This window comes from Aquarana catesbeiana, linkage group LG09, assembly GCF_042186555.1.
Source record: "Aquarana catesbeiana isolate 2022-GZ linkage group LG09, ASM4218655v1, whole genome shotgun sequence".
Lineage (NCBI taxonomy): Eukaryota > Metazoa > Chordata > Amphibia > Anura > Ranidae > Aquarana > Aquarana catesbeiana.
Genome location: NC_133332.1, coordinates 305,896,233 through 305,922,080, shown reverse-complemented (window position 1 = coordinate 305,922,080; position 25,848 = coordinate 305,896,233). Strand labels below are relative to the sequence as shown.

Below are 25,848 nucleotides of genomic sequence, written 5' to 3'. Positions count from 1 at the left end.
TGAAAGGGAGACTGAGAATAGAGAGGTTCCAGGGCGGTCAGGGACCTGGCTTCTATATATTATGTTATGTTAAGTTTCAAGGGAAGATGCGATAGCCCCCTCCGTGGCTGTACAGGCATTGGCTGGATTTGGGTTCATCCAGTCATGTATGTGCACCAGTTGGGATGCCATATAGTAAAGGAAAAAAATAGGGAATGCTAGACCTGCCAAATGAGATGGCAGTCTCAGTGTTTCAAGTGCCACTTTGGGGGATCCACCCTTCCACAGGAAAGTAGTACATATCACGTCTATGCGTTTGAAAGTAGCTTTTGATATTTTACATGGGGAATTAGTAAGAACATAAAGCAATCTGGGTAAATAGATCATTTTAAGAATATTGGCCCTCCCCATGAGGTCTAAAGGCAAATCCATCCATTGTTTAGTTTGTTCCTGGAGGCGGGTCAGCAAAGGATCAAGATTATTAGTGGCATTATGAGATAAGGGAGTCTGAACCAACACTCCAAGATATCTGAAAGAAGACACCACTTGAAGTTTGGAATCCGGGTGTATCTGAGGAGAGTTATTCACATCCAAGGGAAAGAGGCTGGACTTATCCCAGTTAACTCGGAAACCAGAGTAGTCCCCAAAGGTATTGACCTCCTCCAGCAAAGCCTGCAGGGACTCATTTGCATCCGCCAGGTACACCAGAGTGTCATCTGCATAGAGGGAAATGCGCTCCTCTATATTTGCAATTGGGAGTCCTTTAATTCTAGGGGAGGAGCGAATGCAAACTGCAAGTGGCTCCATTGCCAGGGCAAACAACAGGGGTGACAATGGGCACCCCTGTCGCGTGCCCCTGGTGATTGGAAAGGGATCAGTGATAGATTAACCCTTATCCTAGCTGTTGGGGAAGTGTACAGAAGTTTTATCCATGCTATCACACGGGGACCGAAACCATATTTCTGTCACACCTGAAAAAGGTACGGCCATTCCACACTGTCAAATGCTTTACAGGTGTCTAAGGACACTATGACACGTGTAGGAGGGCAGTCATGTGGATATTGCAAATTGTGGAACAATCTGCGAATGTTCATTCTAGTAGACCTACCAGGGATAAATCCACCCTGGTCGCTATTAACCAAGGATGTAACCACAGCATTCAGACGGTTTGCTAATATTTTGGCCAGAATCTTAACATCCACATATAAGAGAAATTGGACGATAAGATTCACAGTGAAGTGGATCCTTTCGGGGCTTTAATAGGAGTACTATCAAAGCCTCCCTCATTGATGGGGGGAGTATCCCATTCTCTAGGGCTTTGTTATAGGTCCATAGAAGGAAGGGGGATAGAAGATCCTTGAACTTAGCATACCATTCAGTCGGGAAACCACAGGTCCAGGAGTCTTATGTGCAGGCATTTGGGAGACCGCTACAGCAATCTCCTCGACCGTGATAGGCTCCTCCAACATGTCCCTTCCCTCGTCTGACAAGGAGGGAAGAGATATGTCAGCCAGATAGTCAGACAACTGAGAATCATCATAGTCAACCCTGGAAGTATACAGCTTTCTGTAAAAGCACATAAAAGAGTCCAGGATATCTCCTGGGTTGTCACTAACAGTACCTTGAGTAGTAAAAATACGTGGTATAGAAATGGGGGAATGGTCAGGTCTGGTTAGGTATGCCAAGAGACGTCCTGCTTTATTACCGTATTCAAACGACTTTTGAGAAACATGCAACATGCGTTTTTGTGTGAGATCTAACAGACGGATTTCATATTCTCTACGGCTCTGTAACCATGTCTCCCTAGTGTCAGAGGCAGGGTTAGGAGGCATAATCAGATTCCGCACATACCATAGCATTTTCTAATTCCTCCGTGCGCATCTGATTATTTTTTCGCAAAATCCCCGTAATAGACATAAAGGCACCTCTCAATGTAGACTTAAATGCGTCCCACTCCGTGGAGGGGTCCACTTTATCTAAATTGTGTTTCCAGTAATTAGAAATACTCATCCTACACTCACCCTGTAACAACTCGTCCTCCAGCCAGTACGAGTTCAAGCGCCATAAGACGGGACCCGATCCTGGGAGGAGGAGGAGGGACACAGACAAGGGGGCATGATCTGAAACTCCCCTAGGCAAATATGAAACGGCGGAGACAACAGGAAGGGGTTCCGTCGGCGCAAATGCCATGTCCAGGCTAGACATAGTATGGAAGGAGTCCGAATGACAGGAAAATTGGCGTTCATCCAGATGTTTCCATCTCCATACCTCAGTCAAGCCATGGACCTGGGCCCAGTCTACAAAAGAGGGAAAAGACCTGCCCCCCCCACCCCCACCCAGGCGGTCCATAGTTAGATCTAAGACTGCGTTAAAATCTCCTATATAAAGCAAAGGGCCGGGGGGCCTATTCAGTAGTTGGAGGGATAATTTAGAGAGTATTTCTACTGAGAAGGGGGGGGGGGGGAATATAAATATTCACCAACGTGAAGGTTATAGTAGAAATTCGTAACGTAAGAACAATAAATCTCCCTTCTGGGTCTGTTTTAACGCTGATCATCTCAGCTGTAAGAGATTTAGCCAGAAGTATAGATACACCCCTTGAATAATTAGTGTGAGTAGCATGGTATAGTTTAGATAGCCATGGGCGCTTTAGGCCCCTTGTTTTTGAACCCGTCAGAGGAGTCTCCTGGAGGCAAATAATGTGAGGGTGACATTTTTTCAACACAGAGAAAACCAAGGATCTTTTCTGAGGTACATTCAAGCCTCTAGTGTTCCAGGAGACTATCCTAAGGGACTGTGCCATAATGAAACATGTAATAATAAAGAAGCATAAGTAAACCTTTGTATTAGTATCAATAGAAGTGAATAGGCCGCACCACCCGAAGCACACACAAGCACATGACAAAAAAGTGCGTGGGTCTGCTTATAGGATAGTATGGGCCGGAAAAAAATTGTTGGTTTAGAAAAACAATAAAAAAATATAAATGACAGCAGAGGCATTAATAAACCACTATAAACGGTGACCTGATATGCTCTTGATGACTCTCCATTGGCAAATGGTATAGGTGTGTTGAAAAAGAAATAAAAAGTAAGAAAAGAAGGAAAAAACAAAAAATAAAAAAAACCATCAACAGCTCCTTTTGAACTTTTTTGCCCCCCACCCCGCTCAGCCATCCCAAACATAGCAAGCTTTGGATCCCTGAACTAAAAGTCCTTCCTAACTAGAAAACTGCGGAAGTCAAAAACTGTACCGTGGCCTCGCCACAAACTGGTAAGGGGGTAGCGTGGAGTATGGTGAGGCTCCCAACTAATGACCGAGGAAAGAAAAAAACAAACAATTTCCCCAATAGACATGTCCTGTTGGAGGATACATGAGTTGATTGTTCACGTGGAAAAAGTTACCCGGATGATTATTATTCCAGTGTGCAGGTTACCATGGGCTGCAACCAATACCAATGCAGGGTGGAACGTAGATATGAAGGCCATGGTAAAATGAAAGGACATGGAGAATGTTAAAACTGTAGCCTGCATAGCAGGGTATAAATCTCTCCAAGCATATTAATGGTGACTTCAGTCTCCTCTGCTTCTGTGTGCTGCACCATAGTGATCATTCAGCCACTTCATGGCCTCTTTGGGGTTGGTATAGAAATGGGCCTTACCATCATGAATAATGCGCAGTTTAGCAGGGAAGAGCATGGCATAGGAGAGGCCTTCCGTGCGCAATCTAGACTTCACTGCTGAGAAGGAGATCCGCTGGCGTTGAACTTCAGCAGAAAAGTCCGGATAAACAGAAATATTATTGCCATTAAATGTAAGCGGGCCTTTTTCTCTTGCCAGGCGTAGGATGGCCACTTTATCTTGAAAACTGAGGATGCGTGCAATGATGGAACGTGGTGGGGCACCCACTGGAGGAGGACGAGGAGGAGTGCAGTGTGCACGCTCTATAACATGTGAGAATGAGGGTGCGTCTTTACCAAAAATGTCCCGAAGCCATGAAAAAGAAACTTTTCAGGTTGGGAACCTTCTGCGCGTTCCGGAAATCCCACAAATCTGAGATTGTTCCTGCGAGAGCGATTTTCCAAATCGTCAATTTTGGCACGTAGTGCCGCCATCTTGCTTGTAGTATCACGTATGGTAACTGACATGGGGTGTACCGTATCTTCTAATGTACTGATCCATTCCTCAGCATCCCCTGAGAGCTCCGGCTCTCAACGACCAGAGTCCTGGTCGTTGACAGCCGGAGCTGTGTGTCTATGCGACTGCTCCCTTCACCATCCGGCCACGCCCCCCCTCCAGATTTACATTTAACTCCTGACTCCCTACTGTACAGGGCAGTGCATAGAGGATAGTTTCTCTCCAGATACACAGTGGATCCCCCAACTGGGGTCACTCCCATACCATACCATGGCAGACAGTTTCACTGTCTCTCTAATAACAGGTTCAGCACTTCCAGATAGTTTCTCTTTAATAAAAGTTTTACTTACCATGGCTGTAGGTATCACCTTCTTTATTTGAGAGCGCTGGGGGTTGCGAAAACTCTGTTGGCTCCTCTTTTCCTTTTTGACCTGCCATTCTAGACGTGCCACAGGTGCGGTCCCTGAGGTTCTGGACATCTGTTTCAATAAAGAAAAGTTCATATGGATAGAAGCTATTTGAGTGGAGAGGGAGGCCTTGCAGTCCTGAATAGCCAGCATAATAGTAGATAATGTAGGCTCAACAGGGGGAGAATCCACAGCCTGACTAAACTCAGCAGATTGCTGTGAGTCTTGTGTCTGCAGGGGTTCTGTATGTGTGAGGAATATAGCAGGAATTGATGCACTCACCCCTGTTACAGAGTCCTGGATGGCTGAGGAGGAGGCCGGCAGCGCGTCTGAGTAATCTGCATGTGTCTCGGCGCCATTTTGTCTCCGGAACCGCGCCAGTTCCGCCGTGTGTGAGGGCCGTGGCGGCCTGTATTTCACCATGTCTGCCAGCCTGGTGGGAGCCCACAGCCGTGGGGAACAGAATGATACCTTCCACGAGGAGTTAGGACCAAGGATAGATGCAGGATGGTCGTTGAGAGCCGGAGCTGTGTGTCTATGCGACTGCTCCCTTCACCATCCGGCCACGCCCCCCCTCCAGATTTACATTTAACTCCTGACTCCCTACTGTACAGGGCAGTGCATAGAGGATAGTTTCTCTCCAGATACACAGTGGATCCCCCAACTGGGGTCACTCCCATACCATACCATGGCAGACAGTTTCACTGTCTCTCTAATAACAGGTTCAGCACTTCCAGATAGTTTCTCTTTAATAAAAGTTTTACTTACCATGGCTGTAGGTATCACCTTCTTTATTTGAGAGCGCTGGGGGTTGCGAAAAATCTGTTGGCTCCTCTTTTGCTTTTTGACCTGCCATTCTAGACGTGCCACAGGGTCATACAGTAGCAGGCGCAAGGTGAACCTTGTCACCCCCTGTCACTGCTGTCAAATGTCAGCACACTGGTACGTGGCAGACTCCCAAACTGGCAGGCTCTGTAGGGGTCACATGTGGGGTTTGCCCAGGTGATGAAATCCTCTCCAGGCAGAGAACTCTCTCTTATTTCAGCAATGTCCTTTTGTTTGCACACAAGCCGCTTACAGAAGTCCACAGCAATTGCACGGTTCCAAGAGAACTGTTACTTTTTACAATTAAGCTTTGCAGGTCACGATGTGCTGGGTCAATGGCTCCTTTAAGCATAGAGCAAAAAAGTTCATTCCACAATTGCACGTTTCAGCAAGGACCTACAGACTCTATAGTAAAACGTGCTGCTCTAATAATATGTGACAAAAATAATATCTGTAGACCTTTACACATTGAGACATAAACATGCCATATACTAATATAACAAAGTGACACATGCAAAATTAAAGTGCAAGGTACATGGGTGAAATGACAGTCCACTTATACAGTGCAGAAGTCACAGTAACTAAATGAAATTATTTTTTGTGCTGATAAAGTGCCATATGAAAAAAATCAAAGTATAAAGGAAAAATAATCCACTTATATGGTATAAAAAGTCCTGATGTTGGATTAAACAGTCCTCCTGTAATAGTGACTGGCAATCATAAACTTCAGTGAAGATTATCCACCACCTTGGGATTGGGGGTAAATGCACTTACCAAAGCTCATGGACCCAATCATTAGCGGTGCTGGGTCAGTAGAGGAATGTTCCCATAGCGACTTCCAAGGGGACACTCCAAATGGCTCCTTTCAAGGCAACAACTCCACCATTATAAACAAGTCAGCTCTCTCTTAGTAGCATATCAACAGTATCCCATCCTTGCACAGAAGTCTGTGGATCTGCAGACGCCACTTTTGCCTGCTTCCAAGCATCAATTTCAGGGTTTTGCATCAAGGGTAGAGCTTTTAATCACTCAGTAAAACTCACCAGCTTGTGTTTAAGGCTTTTTAACCGACTTTTTTTTTTTTCATCAAACAAAAGTTGTTCACAGTGGTTTCAGCATCACATCAATCCAACAAAAACGATTTAGCCTCCTAGCTATCTTTGGTCTACATCGACCAACATTCCATTTTTAAAGCAGACACCCACCATTTCTCTTGGGCAACAGACTCCTTTCACAACGCCTCTCCTTGAGGCCAGATTAGAAGCTCTTCTAGTGTCTTGTTCACACACATTGCTCTCTTGCAGTAACCCAAACTGTCTTCATCAGCTTGGTTAAGGCACCTGTGTCTTTTGTGGGCAACAACCACCTGACAATTAGTGTAACACCTGGCCAGGTACTTCTTGGAGGCCAAATGATGCTTTAAAAATGTCATTATGTGCAACATTACACAGGGGTTGATTTACTAAGGCCCCTTTCACATGGGCACCCATCCATTTTCATCTGATCCGATCCACCAGACAGATGGAAAATAGGACCACCATCCGTCTGGATTTTGCGGGCAGGTTCGGATCGGATAACGGCAGATATCAGCGGACAGTCTGCTGATATCCGTCCCTCTTTAGGGGAGACTACAAGGTCAGATCAGGTCCGCCTGAAAAACTTACAGGCGGACCTGATCGGACAGTCGTATAAAAGGACCCTAAAATAGACTGTTAACTTTGCAAGAGAAGTTGAACTTTTTAAGCGAACGGGAACGTTTTTCCCCAAAACTTAGCAAATGTGGTAAAATTTTATTTTGCAAAGAACACCCAATCACTAGCGAGGTAAATAGAAAAACAGCATTTTGCCTTGCACATAATAGGATGGTGGACTTCCCCAGAGCTTTACCTCATTCACTAAGGCCTGGCGAAAAGTTTGTTGCAAAGTGAACAGTCTATTAGTAAATCAACCCCACAGAGACAGAGGGGGAGATTTACTAAAACTAGTGCACTCTGAATCTGGTGCAGCTGTACATAGTTAGCAATTAGCTTCTAACTTCAGCTTGTGCATTCACTCACAGCTGAATTGCACTGCTTCTGCGAAACGCACGGGGCTGCTATTCATTCCGAATGGCACCCCCACGCATCTCAGCCCGAAGTGCGATCATGGGTGCGTAAACCTCATGCTCAAAGAGAGCATGCAGTTTTCCAGCGGCCGCGTTTTTAAAAAAGGTGCATGCCATACCCAAACACGGGATGCATGGCCTGCACTAGTGTGAACCTAGCCTTACTATGCACAGCTGCACTTGATTCTGTGTGCACCAGTTTTAGTAAATCTGCCCCACAGCGTCAATCTTTCAAAATATGTACTGTATTACCCAGGCATCACAGTAGGTACTTCATACATAGGTTGAATAGACACAAGTCAATCAAGTTCAATATGCTGCAAGCTGAGCTTCAATCTGCATTTTTCCACCTTCCAAGCCATCTGTTTACAGCCTGTTTACACTGGCCCATATGGTAAAACGTTTTACTTTGCAGGCAGCTATCATAGTGAAAGAGGGGCATTGCTGGGCATTTAAGTGTACTTTTTTTTTTCTTCTAACTTTATTGAAATGTCTGTAGCGCCCTGGGGTTTAGTCAGGGAGCTCCTCACCAAATTCCTTGTCAGGAGTAGCTACAGCAGTTAGTTGTTAGAGGTCCATTGATTTTCTCCCTAAGTTTGGACTTGTTGTGCTTTTCTCTTCTGCCACTAGGTAGTTGGGAACTTGGTGGTACTAGATATGAGAAGGGCAACCCAAGGTCAGGTTATAGGTTCTTGAATCCCTTGGCCTGCTGGAAGAACCTATATATTCGGGTGAGGTCAGGTGATCTGTGTTCTGTGCCACCCGGACCGCTGTCTGGGTGGACGGTGTCATACGCCCCGGGCTGCTAGGCTGGAGATTGGGAATATCCCGGGGGAATCTGGCTGCCAGGCTGTGTGAGGGCCCATCCAGAAGTAAGAGAGCACCGCAGGGTTTGGGCTGCAGCTTGCAGTCCAACCAAAAGTGACGGTTCTGCTGGCCGGAGAATTGGCCGTGGTCTGAGGTAGAAGGAAAGCTGAAGCCACTAAGAGAGCAATCGCCTTTACCGGGGACCACAGTGAGTAACTTAAGCAAGTACCATTCTCACCAAACGGGCACGGTTGAGAATCGGGAAACTTCAGGTGGTGATCAAGTCAGGGACCAGCGGAGGTGATGCTTGCAGAGCAGCCTTGTGTGTCAAGCCAGGGACAGAGCCGGTCAGCAGGGGTGAAGCTTGAAGAGTATCTGGAGTGCCAAGCTAGGGACCCAGCAGGGAAGCGTGGGTGACGCTTGAGGGAGATACCACTGCAAAAGCCTTGAGGAGCTCAAGGGATTCAGAGTCAGTGAATCAGAGATTCCAGTGAGGGACTAGGAGCTCAAGGGGCTGGAGAACTACAAGTAGACGTTGTGGTGAAGCTGAGAGAACTGTTAAGTACTGTTGCCATAGGAGACAGCAATCCTGCACGTGCAGAAGTGGCACCTTACTGGGGCCTTTCCCTGTACGGCTGTCCTCCTATTGAAGTCTCGGAGTCTGCCAATTGAAATTGCAACTACTCAAAGGTGTCCTGGCCCTAACCCTCTTTCCCTTCAAAATATAAAAAGGACTGTTAAAGGAAATAAAACCTCTTTTGCATCCAAGAAGTGTCTTGCGACCAATGACTCTCACCAGCTTTTTACCCACTATGCCTTAAAACCCACCACATATTGAAGGATGTCAGCTGTTCTTGACCTTGAAGGTTCTCATTAGACTGGAAGAGGTCAAAGACTTTGCTACATGTCAAAACGACATTTTATTAATTTCTATGCACTACACCGCTGTGGTGCGTCGAAACGAATAGTACACTGAGCCTTCAGGTGAGTTCTGGTCTGTTGCAGAAAAATGAATACAGTGTGCAATTTTTCCATAAATCACTCCTCGGCACACCAAGGCTCCGCTGCTGTGTGAACGGGGCAATAAAAGATAATTGTTTTCTGTGTGCCCTTGCAGAGACTTGCCTTTTTCCAGAGCAGAAAGATGTAGGTCTCTGCACAAGTGTGAACAAGACCTTAGTCAGGATCGGGAGGTGGGAGGAAGGCAAATTTGACTTTTACAAAAAATGTCAAGATTTGCGTACAATTTAGTCACATAAATCTCTGTCTCTGCTGACCGTTTTGTGACAGTAACCACTTCCCCCGGGTTGATGTCGTATGACAACGGGGACTTGAAGTGGAGATATCTGAATGATGCCTGCAGCTACAGGGATCATCCAGATATCTTTTATTTTCAGCCAGAGATTCCCTGAAATGTAAAAGCCATCATAGCAGCTGTTTAGCCACTTGAATGCTTTTACAGGCGGCAGGAGGGGATGCTCCCCCCCTCCCGCAGTCCTCCGGGGATTTTCTGGGCTCGCCCGTGTGACTGGAAGCCAGAGAATGAATCCGGCGGCTGTTTACCATAGAGCTGGTCGTGAACCAAGTGGTCCCTGGCCATCTCTATGACCCTCGGAGGCCTCAAAGCGATGTCATGATGTCACTTTCAGCGCCGGCAGATTTAAACACTGCTGTTTTTTTAGCTGGAAAGCCTGAATATTTTTTTTATTTTAGACTTTTTTTTTTTTAGAGCATAGAGGAGAAATGTGGGGACTTATAGACCCCAGATCTCTCTGTAAAGAGGACCTGTCATGCCCTATTCCTATTAGAAGGCATGTTTACATGCCTTCTAATAGGAATAAAAGTGATCAAAAAATACAAATTTAAAGTGAAAGTGCAAAAAAAAACAAACATTTTTTTAAAGCGCCCCCATCCTCTTGTGCTTGCACGCAGAAGCAAATGCATACATAGGTCGCGCCTGCATATCTAAACGGCTTTCAAACCACACATGTGAGGTATCGCCAATGTAGAGGGAGAGCATAATTTTAGCACAAAACCTCCTCTATAACTCTAAACTGGCAACCTGTAAAAAATTTTAAAGTGTCGCCTATGGAGATTTTTTAAGTAGCGAAGATTTGTGCCATTCCACGAGTGTGCGCAATTTTAAAGCGTGACATGTTAGGTGTCTATTTACTAGGGGTATCATCATCTTTCATGTTATACAAAAAATTGGGGTAAATATTGTGTTTTGTTTTTTCCATGAATCCATGAAAGTGTTTTTTATTCCAAAAAAAGCGCATTTGAAAAATTGCTGCACAAATACCGCATGACATAGAATAATAATAAATAAATAATAATAATAACGCCCATCATTTATTCCCTAGGGTCTCTGCTAAAAATATATTTATAATGTTTGGGGGTTCTGAGTAATTTTCTATTAAAAAAAAATATGATTTTTACATGTAGAAGAGAAATGCAAGAATTGGCTTGGGTGGCAAGTGGTTAACTGACATGATTATATTTTTATGTTTGTCTAAAAAACAATAGATTTATATTAAAGAAACATTTCTTATTTGCAGTTCAGAATAAACCATTCTTGAATTGTTCTCCTATCCTCTTTAAGGTCCAGCTGGTGCGGTCTCTTGGTGAGGCACGGGCTCGGGTGACACAGCATGGAGTTAGCTTGGACAGTGCACAGATTCCTCTGGTGCGAGAAGAGACACAATCAGCTGGATTGCTGTCCTATCGCCAGCGTCAATGGGTGGACAGTATGCCATACGATTCCTACACTGAAAACCCAATTGTGTACAGGTGAGAGGAAAGGGGGACATTTTCCATTAAGCCATTTTTTTTTTACAAGACACACCAGGCTTCTAGGTGTTGAATGGACCTCTTCAGGTGCAGGTTTGAACAGCAATGCATGGCCACCGTACAAAGATGTTGTTGGGTAAGGAAATGTTTTCCTCATTACACTGGTCATTACTGGGCAGGTGCTGCAGCTCCCCAAAATCCCTTTGCAAATACTGACTTTCTGAAAGTCAATATTTGCATAGGGTAGGTATACATTCTCATGTGAAATCACTCACCAGCATCTAATCCTTTCCACCCTAGCCTTACCGTCCCTGGCCTTCTCCTTAATTGGATTTCAATTCTTTCAATCACACAGCATCATGTGGGCATTGCCTAGGGCAACATGCATACAAATACAGCTTGCCTAGTATTGCCCATGCCTCTAAACCAGGGATCTTCAAACTACGGCCCTCCAGTTGTTGGGGAATTACACATCGTTGTAAAACATTCACAGACATGACTAGGCATGATGGAAATTGAAGTTCCTGAACAACTGGGGGGCCACCATAGTTTGAAGACTCTAGACTGACATCCACACAACAATGCATTTTAATATTTGCGCAACTCCTCCAAAAAGCCAGCCTTTGCAAATACTCATGGCGTGGCAAAAATTATCCCCCCCCCCCCCCTCCTTTCATCCATTTGAGGTCGCCATGAATCCCCAGAAAAAGAATGACGAAGGGCAGCAAGAAAAAGAAGAAGCTCCTAAAGTTCACCTTGCACTGCACACACCCCATGGAACATGGCATTGAGGAAGATGGATGCTGCTAACTTTGAGTAGTTCTTGCATGGCCGCATCAATATGAATGGAAACGTTGGCAACCTGGGTAGCGGAGTGGTCACTATTGAGAGAAGCAAGAGTAAAATCACTGTGACTTCAGAGGTGCCATTTTCTAAGAAGTACTTGGAATATGTGGCTAAGAAATACCTGAAGAAAAACAGCCTCTGTGACTGGCTCTATGTGGTCGCCAAGAGTAAGGAAAGTTATGAATTAAAATACTTCCAGATCAATCAACCAGAATGAAGAGGAGGAGTAAAGCAAAGATTAAATGTTGGATCTGGATGTTAATTTTTTTTGTTTTTGTATGGCCCCACAAAAAAAATTTAAAAAAAAGATCCCCCTGTCACGTTTGTCTAAATGGTTCAACACCACAATCATGTAGGCTGCTGTCCTGATATAGAAGGGGGCTCTCTGATACCATTCATTTCAAGGGTCACATCTCCTTCTCCCACATGTGGCTTCTATTATCCAACAGCAGTGTGATTTTTGCTACTAATGTCTCCTCCCTCTAGTTCACCGGCCTTATCATTATGAAGTCCCAATATCACCTTTCTCCCTATTCAGCTAGATTGGTCATTCAGGGATACACAGCCTACCTTGGGGAAAATGACTATATTTAAGCATTTACATTTATGAGAATGAATTGAAGAATATGGGCAAAACTTCGGCTCAATAAAATGTTCATAAGGAACATTTCACCAGCTTGGTGCGTCTCATGAAGAACTTCATTCAAAAATTCTAGACAAAGGAAGCCACTAGTATTGAATCTTGCATATACAGTACAATATACCAACTTTACCTGTATAAGATAGCAGACCTGAGATGTGGAGAATTATCATTGCGGGTAAGAGTTCACCATTTGGCTTTCTACAGGTTGAAGCTCTCTTTCTCTCCGTAGGTAGCTATACAGTCCTTATTCTTGTTGTTAGGAGTATAAGGGTTCAATTCACTAAGAGTTAAATAATGGCAAATAAAATGCGGTAAAATAATACATGCGGTAAATCAGTTGTGAACATTCAATTCACTAACAATTTACCATTAAATACTGAATGCGGTACTTGTTAGATTTAGCGATTTAGTGGTATTTACCCCATTGAGCCAGTTGCTAAGAAGTGGGCCAGGAAGCTGGCTGCCATGTCCTTAATAACCGATGACTCATCAGCTGTCAGCGGGTTCCCCACTGACAGCTGAATGTAAAAAAAAAAAAGCAGACAATTAAAAATGTTGAAAAAAAAATGGCGTGCCCCCCCCCCCCCCCAAATCAATACCAGACCCTTATCCAAGCATGCAGCCCGGCAGGTCAGGAAAGGGGGGGCGAGTGAGCGCCCCCCCTTCCTGAACCATACCTGACCACATGCCCACAACATAGGGGGGTGGGGGCTTTGCCCCCACCCCAAAGCACCTTGTCCCAAGGTTGATGGGGACAAAGGCTTCATCCCCACAACCATGGCCACAACGCGTTGTTATAATCAGCTGTGAGCATTGAAGCCCGCTGACAGCTGATAAATCATTGGTTGTTAAGGACGCTGTGGCCAGCTTTATGGCCCGCTGCTTAGGATTCAGCTATTTGTTAAAAAACAGCCTGGGGGTCGGGGTTTTTTGACAAATACCGCATGTGATACCGCCAGCAAAGCCCTGGTGGTAATTATCACATGCTTTTTTACTCTCTGGTCTGTTTGTGAATTGGACTTAGGAGACTTTTATGCAATATTTACCAGCACATTTTTTTTATTTTATTTTTTTAAATATCGCATAATCGTTATTTTTTTACATTTTTTTTTTGTTAATTGGACTTAATTTACCGCATGCGATAATTTATGCAAATGAGTAACATCATACCCTTAGTGAATTGACCCCTAAGTGTTGATCGCAATGTTGTCTGCCACATTCTCAGTCTTCAGGTCAGTCCTGAACAGTCATTTTCAAGACCTGGGTGCCCCTGGCTGTCAGCTGGACAGTATGTACTTCTTATTTTCTTATTACTTCCAGAGAGTTGTAGATCTGAAGAACAGAGCTTGCCCATTTTACAGTGATAAAGAGATGGCTGCTATGGTCTTAGTTATTTTACAGTATGTGTATGTGCTGTATATGTATAAAGACTATAGTTTTCACAAGTTCTAGGAATTATTTTCTTTGATGTTTTGAACAACACTAAAAGTCTGCTATTTTCTTCAGGGAGAAAACAGCATCAGCTTTAAAGAAGGTACATGAAAGTGAAGATGAGATTGCAGCAAGAGAAGTGAGAGGTCTTTGTGACATTATAGGTAATCGTTTTCGTTTTTTTCTTATAACGCTGCTTAGAAATTTATATTTTTTATGCTTTTCTGGAGTGTTACTGTGTGTAAAACTCAGCTATACTGTAATTTGAAGGCGGTATTAAGCCCAAAAGCAAATATTTATTATATTACAGCTTACCATTTGTTAAATGTGATGGCTGCATTCGTTTTTCTTTTTTTAGGCTTTCTTTACTTTATTTTCACCTGGTGATCTGGCCAATAAATACAGCGGGTAAAATAAGCATTGAACACCTCATCATTTTTCTAGGTAAATATATTTCTAAAGGTGCTATTGACATAAAATTTTCACCACATGTCGGTAACAATCTATGCAATCCATAATTACAAATAAACCAACACAAATAAGTTCAGAAATTAAGTTATGTGTAATAAAATGGAATGACAGGCACATGAAAAAAAGGAGGTACAAAAAGGCATGGAAACCAAGACACCAGCTGAAATCTATCAGTAATTAGAAAGCAATCCTACCCCGGGTCAGTGCAAATTAACATCAGCTGGTTCAGTCTCAACTGATGGCCTATTAAAAGGTGTCTTGTTACCAAGGCATCACACAAGAAACATCTCATGCTGGGTAAAAGCAAAGAGCTATCCCAAGACCTTCACAACCTTATTGTTGCAAAACACACTGATTGCATTGGTTACAGAAGGATTTCTAGACTTCTGAATGTTCCAGTGAGCACTGTTGGTGCCATAATCCAGAAGTGGAAAGAACATAATTTCACCATAAACCGGCCACGACCAGGTGCTCCTCACAAGATTTCTGACAGGGGAGAGGAAAGAATTATCTGAAGAGTTGTCCAAGAGCCTAGGACCACTTGTGGAGAGCTTTAGAAAGACCTGGAATTAGCAGGAAATTGGCCTGAAATTAGTAAAGAAAACAATAAGTAATGCACTCAGTCGCCATGGCCTGTATGCACGCTCACCAGGCAAGACTCCATTGCTGAAGAAAAAGTATGTTGAAGGTTGTTTAAAGTTTGCTGCACAACATTAAGACCCCTTTCACACTGTGCCGCCACCGGCGTCAGCGGTAAAGCAGCGCTATTTTTAGTGCCACTTTACCGTTGTTTTAGCGGCGCTATAACCGCCCCACTAGCGGCCGAAAAGAGGTTAAATCTGCCCACAAAACGCTGCTGGAGCAGCGGTGGAGGAGCGGTGATTTCACCACTCCAAAGAAGCTGCCGGCAGGACTTTTTCTGACGCCCTGCCAGCGCACCGCTCCAGTGTGAAACCCCTCGGGCTTTCACACTGGAGTGAATGGAGCAGCTGTTTTAGGGCAGTTTGCAGGCGCTATTTTTAACGCTATAGCGCCTGCAAAACGCTCCAGTGTGAAAGGGGTCTTAGACAAGCCTGTGAAATACTGGGAGAATATAGTCTGGTCAGATTAGACCAAAATTGAACTGAACTTTGAATGCCATATTACGCACCATGTTTGGAGGTCAAATGGCACTGCACATCACCCCTAAACACCCCCATATCAACAGTGACGTTTGGAGGTGGGAACATCATGGTGTGGGGCTGTTTTTCAGCATATGGTACTGGCAAACCTCATATCATTGAAGGAAGGATGAATGAAAAAATGTACCAAGACGTTCTTGATAAAAGTCTGCTGTCAGCTACCAGGATGATGAAGATGAAACCTGGGTGGACATTTCAGCAAGACAATGATCCCAAACACAAAGCCAAGGAAACTCAATTGGTTTCAAAGAAAGAAAATAAAGCTGCTAGAATGGCCCAGCCAATCATCTGACTTGGATCCAATAGAAAATCTATGGAAATGAATTAAGAATAGGGTTCATAGAAGAGGTCCACGGGACCTTCAAGATTTGAGGACTATTTGTGTGGAAGAATGGGCCAAAACCACACCAATGCAATGCATGCGACTAGTTTCTCCATACAGGAGACGTCTTGAAACTGTAATTACCAACAAGAATTATGTACGAAGTATTAAATAAATTTTAGTTAGCTTATTCAATGCGTTTTTCCTGCGTCATTCCATTTTATTACTGCATTTCTGAACTTATTTGTTTTGGTGTCTTTGTATGTATGGATTGCATGGGTTGTTACCGACATGTGGGGGAAATTTCATGTCAATAGCACCTTTAGAAATATATTTACCTAGAAAAATGGTTTTAAAAAAAACAAGTTCTCTTCTAGATGTAGCAGTTAAGAGGTTAAGACACACCATTCAGCACTGACACGGGTGATTACAATGTACACCTTTTATTTTTTAATGGAAAATCTTTATTCCAAAAGAAAAAAAAAAAACATTGCTGTAATTGCTTATAAAGTGTTGAGCTGGAGTTTTGGCTCCAATTTGTTAGTGTATCTAAATCTGCTAGTACATCTAACACTCTCCCCTCCCCAGACTGACAGTGCTGTTGTCCAGATGTGCCTCTATGCTCCTTCATCCAGAGTGGGTGGCACCTCAAAATAGGAGGTGTGTTACTGGCCAGATCACCAGGTGAAAGCAGAGGGGAATACAGCATAAAAAAGAAAACAAATGCAGCCACCCCATCTAATGATTGGTAAGCTGCAATATATTACATTTTTGGTTTTAGGTTTAACACTCCTTTAAATAGTTGGCTTGAGGCAAGCTAGCCAAAACAAACTTTTTTTTCACGAACAGGTGCACCTGCTGTATAAACTGTTTGTAGCCTCATCTACATATATTATACAGCCTTGTGTTCCAGCTGTGGGATGTAAACATCCCGTTCCACACCAAGCAGAGACCATGACATCATCTACCGACCTCTCCACCTTAGCCAATCAGAGGAAGCTTTGTAATGATTCAAAGAATACAAAGCTGCTTATGAATGGCTGAGCACCACTCAGCCCGACCCAGTTTTGTTCCAGGTGTGGAAGGGGATGTTTGCAAACAGGATGCTTGTGTTCCGCAGACGGAATACAAAGTTGTATACTGAAGGTAGCTAGGGCTACATACAGTTTATACAGCGTGCCTAGCGAGCACACCTGTTAGTGTAGGAAATAGTTTGTTTGAGCCAGCTTGGCCCAAACACTATTTCAAGTGACAGTAAAGGCCCGTACACACGATCGGACTTTTTGACAACAAACATGCAAATTAGCTGTTTTGGAGCAACATCCGACCGTGTGTACGCTCCATCGGACAAACTTTTTCTGTTTCCATCGGTCTTTTGTTGGCTGTGCGAACGGACAAACTTTCCGGCAACAAAAGTCCGATGGAGCAAAGTCCGATCGTGTGTACACAAAAGCATTGGACTTTTGTACAAACTACAGTACGCGGCCACAAGAATGTTTCCAGTGCGGCTGCAATAGGAAAAACACATTTTCCTACTGCGGCGAATGCGAGAGGGAATTCCCCTCTGGGGGCATACCAGGCCCTTAGGTCTGGTATGGATTTTAAGGTGAACCCCCTACGCCGAAAAAACGGCGTAGGGGTCCCCACCAAAATCCATACCAGACCCTTATCCGAGCACGCAGCCCGGCCAGTCAGGAAAGGGGGTGGGGATGAGCGAGCGCCCCCCCCCCGAGCAGTACCAGGCCGCATGCCCTCAACATGGGAGGTGGGTGCTTTGGGGGAGGGGGGCGCCCTGCGGCCCCCCCACCCCAAAGCACCTTATCCCCATGTTGATGAGGACAAGGGCCTCTTTCCAACAACCCTGGTCGTTGGTTGTCGGGGTCTGCGGACGGGGGGCTTATCAGAATCCGGGAGCCCCCTTTAATAAGGGGGCCCCCATATCCCAGCCCCCCACCCTATGTGAAAAAGTGTCAATAAATAAAACACACTACACAGGTTTTAAAATTAATGTATTAGGCAGCTCCGGGGTCTTCTTCCGACTTCGGGGGTCTTCTTCCGACTTCGGGGGTCTCTCAGGCGTCTTCTCCCTCTCTCCGGTGTCGTCTCCGCGCTCTCTGGTTCTTCTCCGGTGCCTTCTTCCTTCTGCCGGGCTCCTGTGCTATCTTCTGCTCTTTTGCCGCTCTTTTGCTAGCAGAGGAGCCCGGACATCTGGCTCGTCTTCTTCCCTCTTCTCTTCCAGAGATGTTGACACGACGCTCTCTCTGGTTGTAATGCTGTCTGTGGGCTCTGCTATGACTTATATAGGCTATGACTCTGCCCCCCTATGACATCACAGTCCCGGGGCATGCTGGGACTGTGAGGTCATAAGGGGGCGTGGTCATGTTATCCTATGACCACGCCCCCTTATGACCTCACAGTCCCAGCATGCCCCGGGACTGTGATGTCATAGGGGGGGCAGAGTCACCGCCTATATAAGTCATAGCAGAGCCCACAGACAGCATTACAGCCGGAGAGAGCGTCGTGTCAACATCTCTGGAAGAGAAGAGGGAAGAAGACGAGCCAGATGTCCGGGCTCATCTGCTAGCAAAAGAGCAGAAGATAGCAGAGGAGCCCGGTAGAAGGAAGAAGGCACCGGAGAAGAATCAGAGAGCGCGGAGACGACACCGGAGAGAGGGAGAAGACGCCGGAGAGACCCCCGAAGTCGGAAGAAGACCCCCGAAGTCGGAAGAAGACCCGGAGCTGCCTAATACATTAATTTTAAAACCTGTGTAGTGTGTTTTATTTATTGACACTTTTCCCTAGGTGAATGGGTAGGGGTACGCTGTACCCCATAGTTATTCACATAGGGTGGGGGGCCGGGATCTGGGGGCCCCCTTATTAAAGGGGGTTCCCGGATTCCGATAAGTCCCCCGCCCGCAGACCACGACAACCAACGGCCAGGGTTGTCGGGAAGAGGCCCTTGTCCTCATCAACATGGGGACAAGATGCTTTGGGGTGGGGGGGGCCGCAGGGCGTATAGCATGCACAGACAAATAACACGCACCCTGATTTTAAGAGGAAAGCTTAAGGAAAAAATGTTTTCACAGCCCCCCCTCCCTCTGCACATTAGAGAGCCCCCCCACCTCTGCACATTACACAGCCCCCACCTCTGCCCAATACACAGACCCCCACCTCTGCACAATACACAGCCCCCCACCTCTGCACAATACACAGCCCCCCATCTCTGCACAATACACAGCCCCCCACCTCTGCACATTACACAGACCTCACCACCTCTGCACATTACACAGCCCTCACCACCTCTGCACATTACACAGCCCTCACCACCTCTGCACATTACACAGCCCTCACCACCTCTGCACATTACACAGCCCTCACCACCTCTGCACATTACACAGCCACCCACCTCTGACAATACATAGCCCTCCACCTCTGACATTACGCAGCCCCCCACCTCTGCACATTACGCAGCCCCCCACCTCTGCACATTACACAGGCCCCCCACCTCTGCACAATACACAGCCCCCCACCTCTGCACAATACACAGCCCTCTGCACTCCCAGGAGACCCCCAGTCTCCTGGGACAGCACTCCAGCATACTCTACAGTTAAGGAAAAATCACTGCCAGACACTTCTACACTGCTCCACCTGTGTCATTGTAAAACAAAGCTTCCAAATACTTCAATTAGCGCCGTTCTTTCACAGGCCCAGTCACATGACTGCTCTCCTCTGACGCTTCATAGATGGTCATGTGACCACTCTTCTCCTGCAATCTAAAGTTACACTCGGAGGAGGAGGCTGAGTGGGAGGAGGAGAGCAGCCAGAAAAAATGGAGCTATTGAGGTATTTAGAAGCTTTGTTTTACGATGACAGTGACACAGGAGGAGCAGTGTATGAGAAGGGGCTGGCAAGTGATTTTTTCTCAACTTCAGACTATGCAGGTAGTGTTGTGCCAGGGCCAGGAGAGACAGGCCTGACAATCCCCCCCCCCATGTATGGCTCCCGGGGTGGCCCGCCCAATCCCCGCCCCCCCGTTGGTAAAAGAAAATATCGGCGTATAACACGAAGGCACTGTTTACCCTCTCTTTTCGGGGAAAAAAAAAGTATGTGTTATACGCCGATAAATACAGTAATTTACTTCCTTACTTTAACATTGTTAACAGGAATCTTTGGGCTGTGGGCACTTCTCTCATTCACTCCTTTTTTTCATATGACACCACTCCAGGCAACTCCACAGCCCCACTGGGCCATAGGTGCAAGGTAGACATGTGCAGGTCGAAAAAATGTGTTTTGTTTAGGTTCGTTTTGATTCGTTATTTAAATAAATGAGTTTTCTTACATTAGTTTTTGAAATTTGTTTAGTTAATTTCGTATTAAAAAAATTTGAGGTAGCATTTGTATGTGGACAATTATTACACAAGCGTGCCACTTTTTAGTCACTTGTTTGATCATCAGATTGGAGCATGTGGCACCGTGCGACCTAATCGCCGGGGCTTTCCCCAGCGGCTTGTAGATTCCCGTCTTAGGCTGGGGGAGAGAGCCTGCTTCAATTGTAATAATTTGCTCGCTATGAAGTGGAGGGATAATAAGAATGTTTTCGTTCTTACCTCCCTTCATGCAGACACGACGGTCCAAATTCCTACGGTGACTGGTGTTGTGGAGAAACCCCTCTATGTCCACGAATATAACTTTAATATGGGAGGGGTGGACCTCAACGACCAGTTGTTGGCACCGTACCTAGTTGCCCGTAAGGGTTTGCTAAATGCTCATTTGCTATACAGAGCTTCAGGACGGACTGGATCCTTCCTTAAATTCCAGGAAGAGATCGTCAGAGCCCTTCTGTTTCCAGACGGTGCTCCACCTCACCTTCCCAATCCAAATGCAGTAAGTCGGCTGCATGAGAGGCATTTTTCCATATGTCCTCCCGAGTACCCCTACCCAACGAGCCCCCCAAAGAAGATGTCGTGTCTGCAGCAAGCGCGGATATAGGCGTGACACCCGCTATTATTGTCCCTCCTGTCCTGACAATCCTGGTCTTTGCATTGGTGAATGAACGCTACCATACACAAGTGGAGTATTAGCGTAGGGTACAGCACTGCACAGACTAGGCACACTTTCACAGGGTCTCCCAAGATGCCATCGCATTTTGAAAGACCCGAACCTGGAACTGTTACAGTTACAATAGTTACAGTTACAAAAAAAAGCGTAAAAAAAAAAAATAACACAAAAAAAATATAATGTAAAAAAAACAAAAATAGTTGTTTTATTGTTCTCTCTCTCTCTCTCTATTCTCTCTATTGTCTGCTCTTTTTTACTGTATTCTATTCTGCAATGTTTTATTGTTATTATGTTTTATCATGTTTGCTTTTCAGGTATGTAATTTTTTTATACTTTACTGTTTACTGTGTTTTATTGTTAACCATTTTTTTGTTTTCAGGTACGCCATTCAGCTGCAGCACGGATTTATTTATCTTGACAGGAACAGCGTTTGCTCCCACGATACATAAAGCCGTGACTCCAGCGCTGTTGGAGGTGATTTCATCACCACAGTTAAAAAAAAGAGCATATATGCCGAAGCATGGGGGCAGCAGGGGTGGAGGAGCGATTTGCTCCTAACTTTTGCGGGCGGATCCCCCCCTGCTTCAGCATATATATATTTTAGGCACAGATTGCGTTAAAAAATGTTTTATTTTTTACTATGTTTTTTTTTATTTGCTTTGCAGGTATGGTATGTCTATCTGTTATATTGTAATGTTACTTTGTTTTATTGTTAACCATCATTTGCTTAGCAGGTACGCCATTCAGTTGCAGCGTGGATTTATGTACCTTGACAGCAACAGCGTTTGCTCCCAAGATACATAAAGCCGTGACTCCAGCGCTGTAGGAGGTGATTTCACCACCACAGTTAAAAACAAAATGGTGCATATATGCCCATCATTAGAAGTGGGTGGATGAAATGAGGTATTCTAATGTTGGGCATACCCACCAATCAATCTCTTTTTTCGTTCAGTCCACAGGCTGCATGAAAAAAAAAGATTACAATATATGCCCAACAAGGACCAGCAACGTACTGGTATGTTGCTGGACTTTGAGTGGTTATACCAGAATGATGCCTGCGTCTTTAGGTATCATCTTGGTATCATTCTTTTTAGCCAGCAGTCGACCTTCATGTAAAAGCAATCTTAGCGGCTAATTAGCCTCTAGAATGCTTTTACAAGCAGTGGGAGGGAATGTCGCTCCCCCCCCCCCCCCGTCTTCCTTGGTTTTCTCTGGCTCTCTTGTCCCAACAGGGAATCTGAGAATGTAGCCGGTGGTTCCGCCAGCTGACCATAGAGCTGATCAGAGACGAAAATGGCACCAATCAACGCTATGGCCTAAGAAACCAGAAGCTATGAGTTAGATTTAGCCGGATGTAAACAGCGCCATTGGGAAATTGGGAAAGCAATTTATCACACCGATCTTGGTGTGGTTAGATGCTTTAAAGGAGCAGAGGAGAGATCTAGGGTCTAATAGACCTAATTTTTTTCCAAAAAGAGTACCTGTCACTACCTATTGCAATCATAGGGGATAAAAAAAAAAAAAGCACCCCTGTCCCCCTCTGCTCGCGCGCAAAGGCAAACGCAAGGGTCGGTCTAGCGTCAAATGTAAACCGCAATTGCACCATGCATGTGAAGTATCACCACGTAGGTCAGATTGAGGGCAGTCATTTTAGCAGTAGACCTCCTCCGTAAATCTAAAGTGGTAACCTGTAAAGGCTTTTAAAGGCTTTTAAAAATGTATTTAGCTTGTCGCCACTGCACGTTTGTTGCATAGTTTTAAAGCATGTCGTGTTTGGCATTCATGTACTCGGCCTAAGATCATCTTTTTAGTTTCATCAAACATTTGGGCAATATAGTGTGTTTTAGTGCATTATAATTAAAAAAAGTGTGTTTTTTCCCCAAAAAATGCGTTTGAAAAATCGCTGCGCAAATACTGTGCAAAAAAAAAATTGAAACACCCACCATTTTATTCTGTTTAAACAGAGACAGTTCCCCTAGTGGACTTTAAAGGCACATATGAAAGGACGTATAAGAGAATGTGTAATAAGTAGACAATAATTTATTCGTTACAAAAATATCATAAAAGCATCAAACATATAACACCAATAGAAAGGAATGCGATTCATGCATCTATACACATGTAGCTATTGATACCAATGTGCTTGCACCCGACGCGTTTCGGAGTTGTTTTAGCCTCCTTCTTCAGGGGTGGTTGTAAGCTTTAGCAAAGGTTTATTGGTATATGAGTAGAATAGCTACGCATTCCAAAGAGGTTTAAAAGCAAAAGGTGCTGACACTGTCTGCCCATCCAGCGTGTTTCCCAATTGTGATAAATAGGAGTTGTTTGGTATGCCCAGAGTGTTAGTATTTCATATGTAGAAATGAAAGTAGCTGGGTATGGATATATAGGGTAGTTTTACTTCCTTGTGGTAGGAAGAAAGGCCCATCAGTCGAGGGCATACAGATATTTTGGACCTGGAATCCCACTGAGGCCGAATGCGGGTCCTGATGGACCTACTCTAAAGGGCTCAGAGAGAAACAACAGAAGATGATGGATGTAAACCGAATGAATCTCGGATAGTATGTGTTGCAGCAGCTCACACCGACAGCGTCCTGCCAACAGCAAAGGACATTTTATTCTGTAGGGCCTTTGCTTTAAAAAAAATATATAATGTTTGGGGGGTTCAAAGTAATTTTCTGGCAAAAAAATTTTTTTTTCATGTAAACAAAAAGTGTCAGAAAGGGCTTTGTCTTCAAGTGGTTAGAAGAGTGGGTGATGTGTGACATAAGCTTCTAAATGTTGTGCATAAAATGCCAGGACAGTTCAAAACCCCCCCAAATGACCTCATTTTGGAAAGTAGACACCCCAAGTTATTTGCTGAGAAGCATGTCGAGTCCATGAAATATTTTATATTGTGACACAAGTTGCGGGAAAAAGACAATTTTTTTTTTTTTGCACACTTGTCACTAAATGATATATTGCTCAAACATACCATGGGCATATGTGAAATTACACCCCAAAATACATTCTGTTGCCTCTCCTGAGTACGGGGACACCACATGTGTGAGACTTTTTGGGAGCCTAGCCGCTTACGGGACCCCGAAAACCAATCACCACCTTCAGGCTTTCTAAGGGTGTAAATTTTTTATTTCACTCTTCACTGCCTATCACAGTTTCGGAGGCCATGGAATACCCAGGTGGCACAAACCCCCCAAATGACCCCATTTTGGAAATAGACACCCCAAGCTATTTGCTGAGAGGTATAGTGAGTATTTTGCAGACCTCGCTTTTTGTCACAAAGTTTTGAAAATTGAAAAAAGAAAAAAAAAAAAAATTTTACTTTTCTTTCTTCATTTTCAAAAACAAATGAGAGCTGCAAAATACTTGCAGGTGTGTCTACTTTCCAAAATGGGGTCATTTGGGGGGGGGGGGGGTTGTGCCATCTGGGCATTTTATGGCCTTTGAAACTGTGATAGGTAGTGAGGAGTGAAATAAAAAAATTACGCCCTTAGAAATCCTGAAGGCGGTGATCGGTTTTCGGGGTCCCGTACGCGGCTAGGCTCCCAAAAAGTCTCACACATGTGGTATCCCCATACTCAGGAGAAGCAACAGAATGTATTTTGGGGTGCAATTCCACATATAACCATGGCCTGTGTGAGCAATATATCATTTAGTGACAACTTTTTGTAAATTTTTTTTTTTTTTTTTGTCATTATTCAATCACTTGGGGCAAAAATAAATAAATATTCAATGGGCTCAACATGCCTCTCAGCAATTTCCTTGGGGTGTCTACTTTCCAAAATGGGGTCATTTGGGGGGGGGGTTTGTTCTGCCCTGCCATTTTAGCACCTCAAGAAATGACATAGGCAGTCATAAACTAAAAGCTGTGTAAATTCCAGAAAATGTACCCTAGTTTGTAGACGTTATAACTTTTGCTCAAACCAATAAATATACACTTATTGGCATTTTTTTTTACCAAAGACATGTGGCGGAATACATTTTGGCCTAACTGTATGACTAAAATTGAGTTTATTGGATTTTTCTTATAACAAAAAGTAGAAAATATTTTTTTTCAAAATTTTCGGTCTTTTTCCATTTATATCGCAAAAAATAACAGTGGCAGAGGCAATCAAATACCATCAAAGAAACAGTAAATAAGGGATAGGGGACTTTAAAGGTACATTGTGTGTAAAGGAAGAAAAAAAGAATTTGTATATACCAAAATCTAAAAAATTATTTATTTAAAAAAAAGTCTAAAAACTAAACTACTACTCTATTACTCCACTACTCAATTACTCTATTTGTGGGAAGAAAAGGATGCAAATTTAGTTTGGGTACAACATTGCATGACCGCGCAATTACCAGTTAAAATGACGCAGTGCCAAATTGTAAAAAGTGCTCTGGTCAGGAAGGGGGGTAAAACCTTCCGGGGCTGAAGTGGTTAAATTTGTTACTACTGTAATTCGGATACATCCGAATTTCCAAATAACGAAAATTCGTCTGAACATGTCTAGTGCAAGGATCTCTGGAATCCTCTCCACAGAATGTATATACATATAATCCGCACTCTGCTTTGCCTTTGTTTTGCTAGTTTGCACTAAATGTCACAGACCCCCGGATTGTATGTTTATACTTCGCTTTTAAGTCTGGGTTCACACTATTGCGAATTGGATGTTTCTCCGCATCCAATTCGCATAGCAGGAAATTGTGACCGGCTCTCTATGGAGCTGGTTCACACATCTCCGGAGCGGCTCCGGTGTGAATTTCACAGAGGTCCTGTGCGTCTTCTAGTCCGTTTCTGGTCCAAATTCAGCCAAAAATTTGGGCTAATATACATGAGCCTTAGAAAATAGCCTCATGCATGGCCA

At 44.3% G+C, this 25,848-nt stretch overlaps 1 protein-coding gene across 1 annotated transcript in view; it reads left to right on the top strand.

Annotated features, from left to right (window-relative positions):
• Positions 1-25,848, top strand: part of CCDC180 (coiled-coil domain containing 180) — a 150,296-nt gene that overhangs the window by 9,673 nt on the left and 114,775 nt on the right. The window contains exons 3-4 of the mRNA XM_073600566.1: positions 10,859-11,046; positions 14,042-14,130. Coding sequence (XP_073456667.1) covers positions 10,859-11,046; positions 14,042-14,130 — 277 coding nt within the window. The remainder of the gene's footprint in view (positions 1-10,858; positions 11,047-14,041; positions 14,131-25,848) is intronic.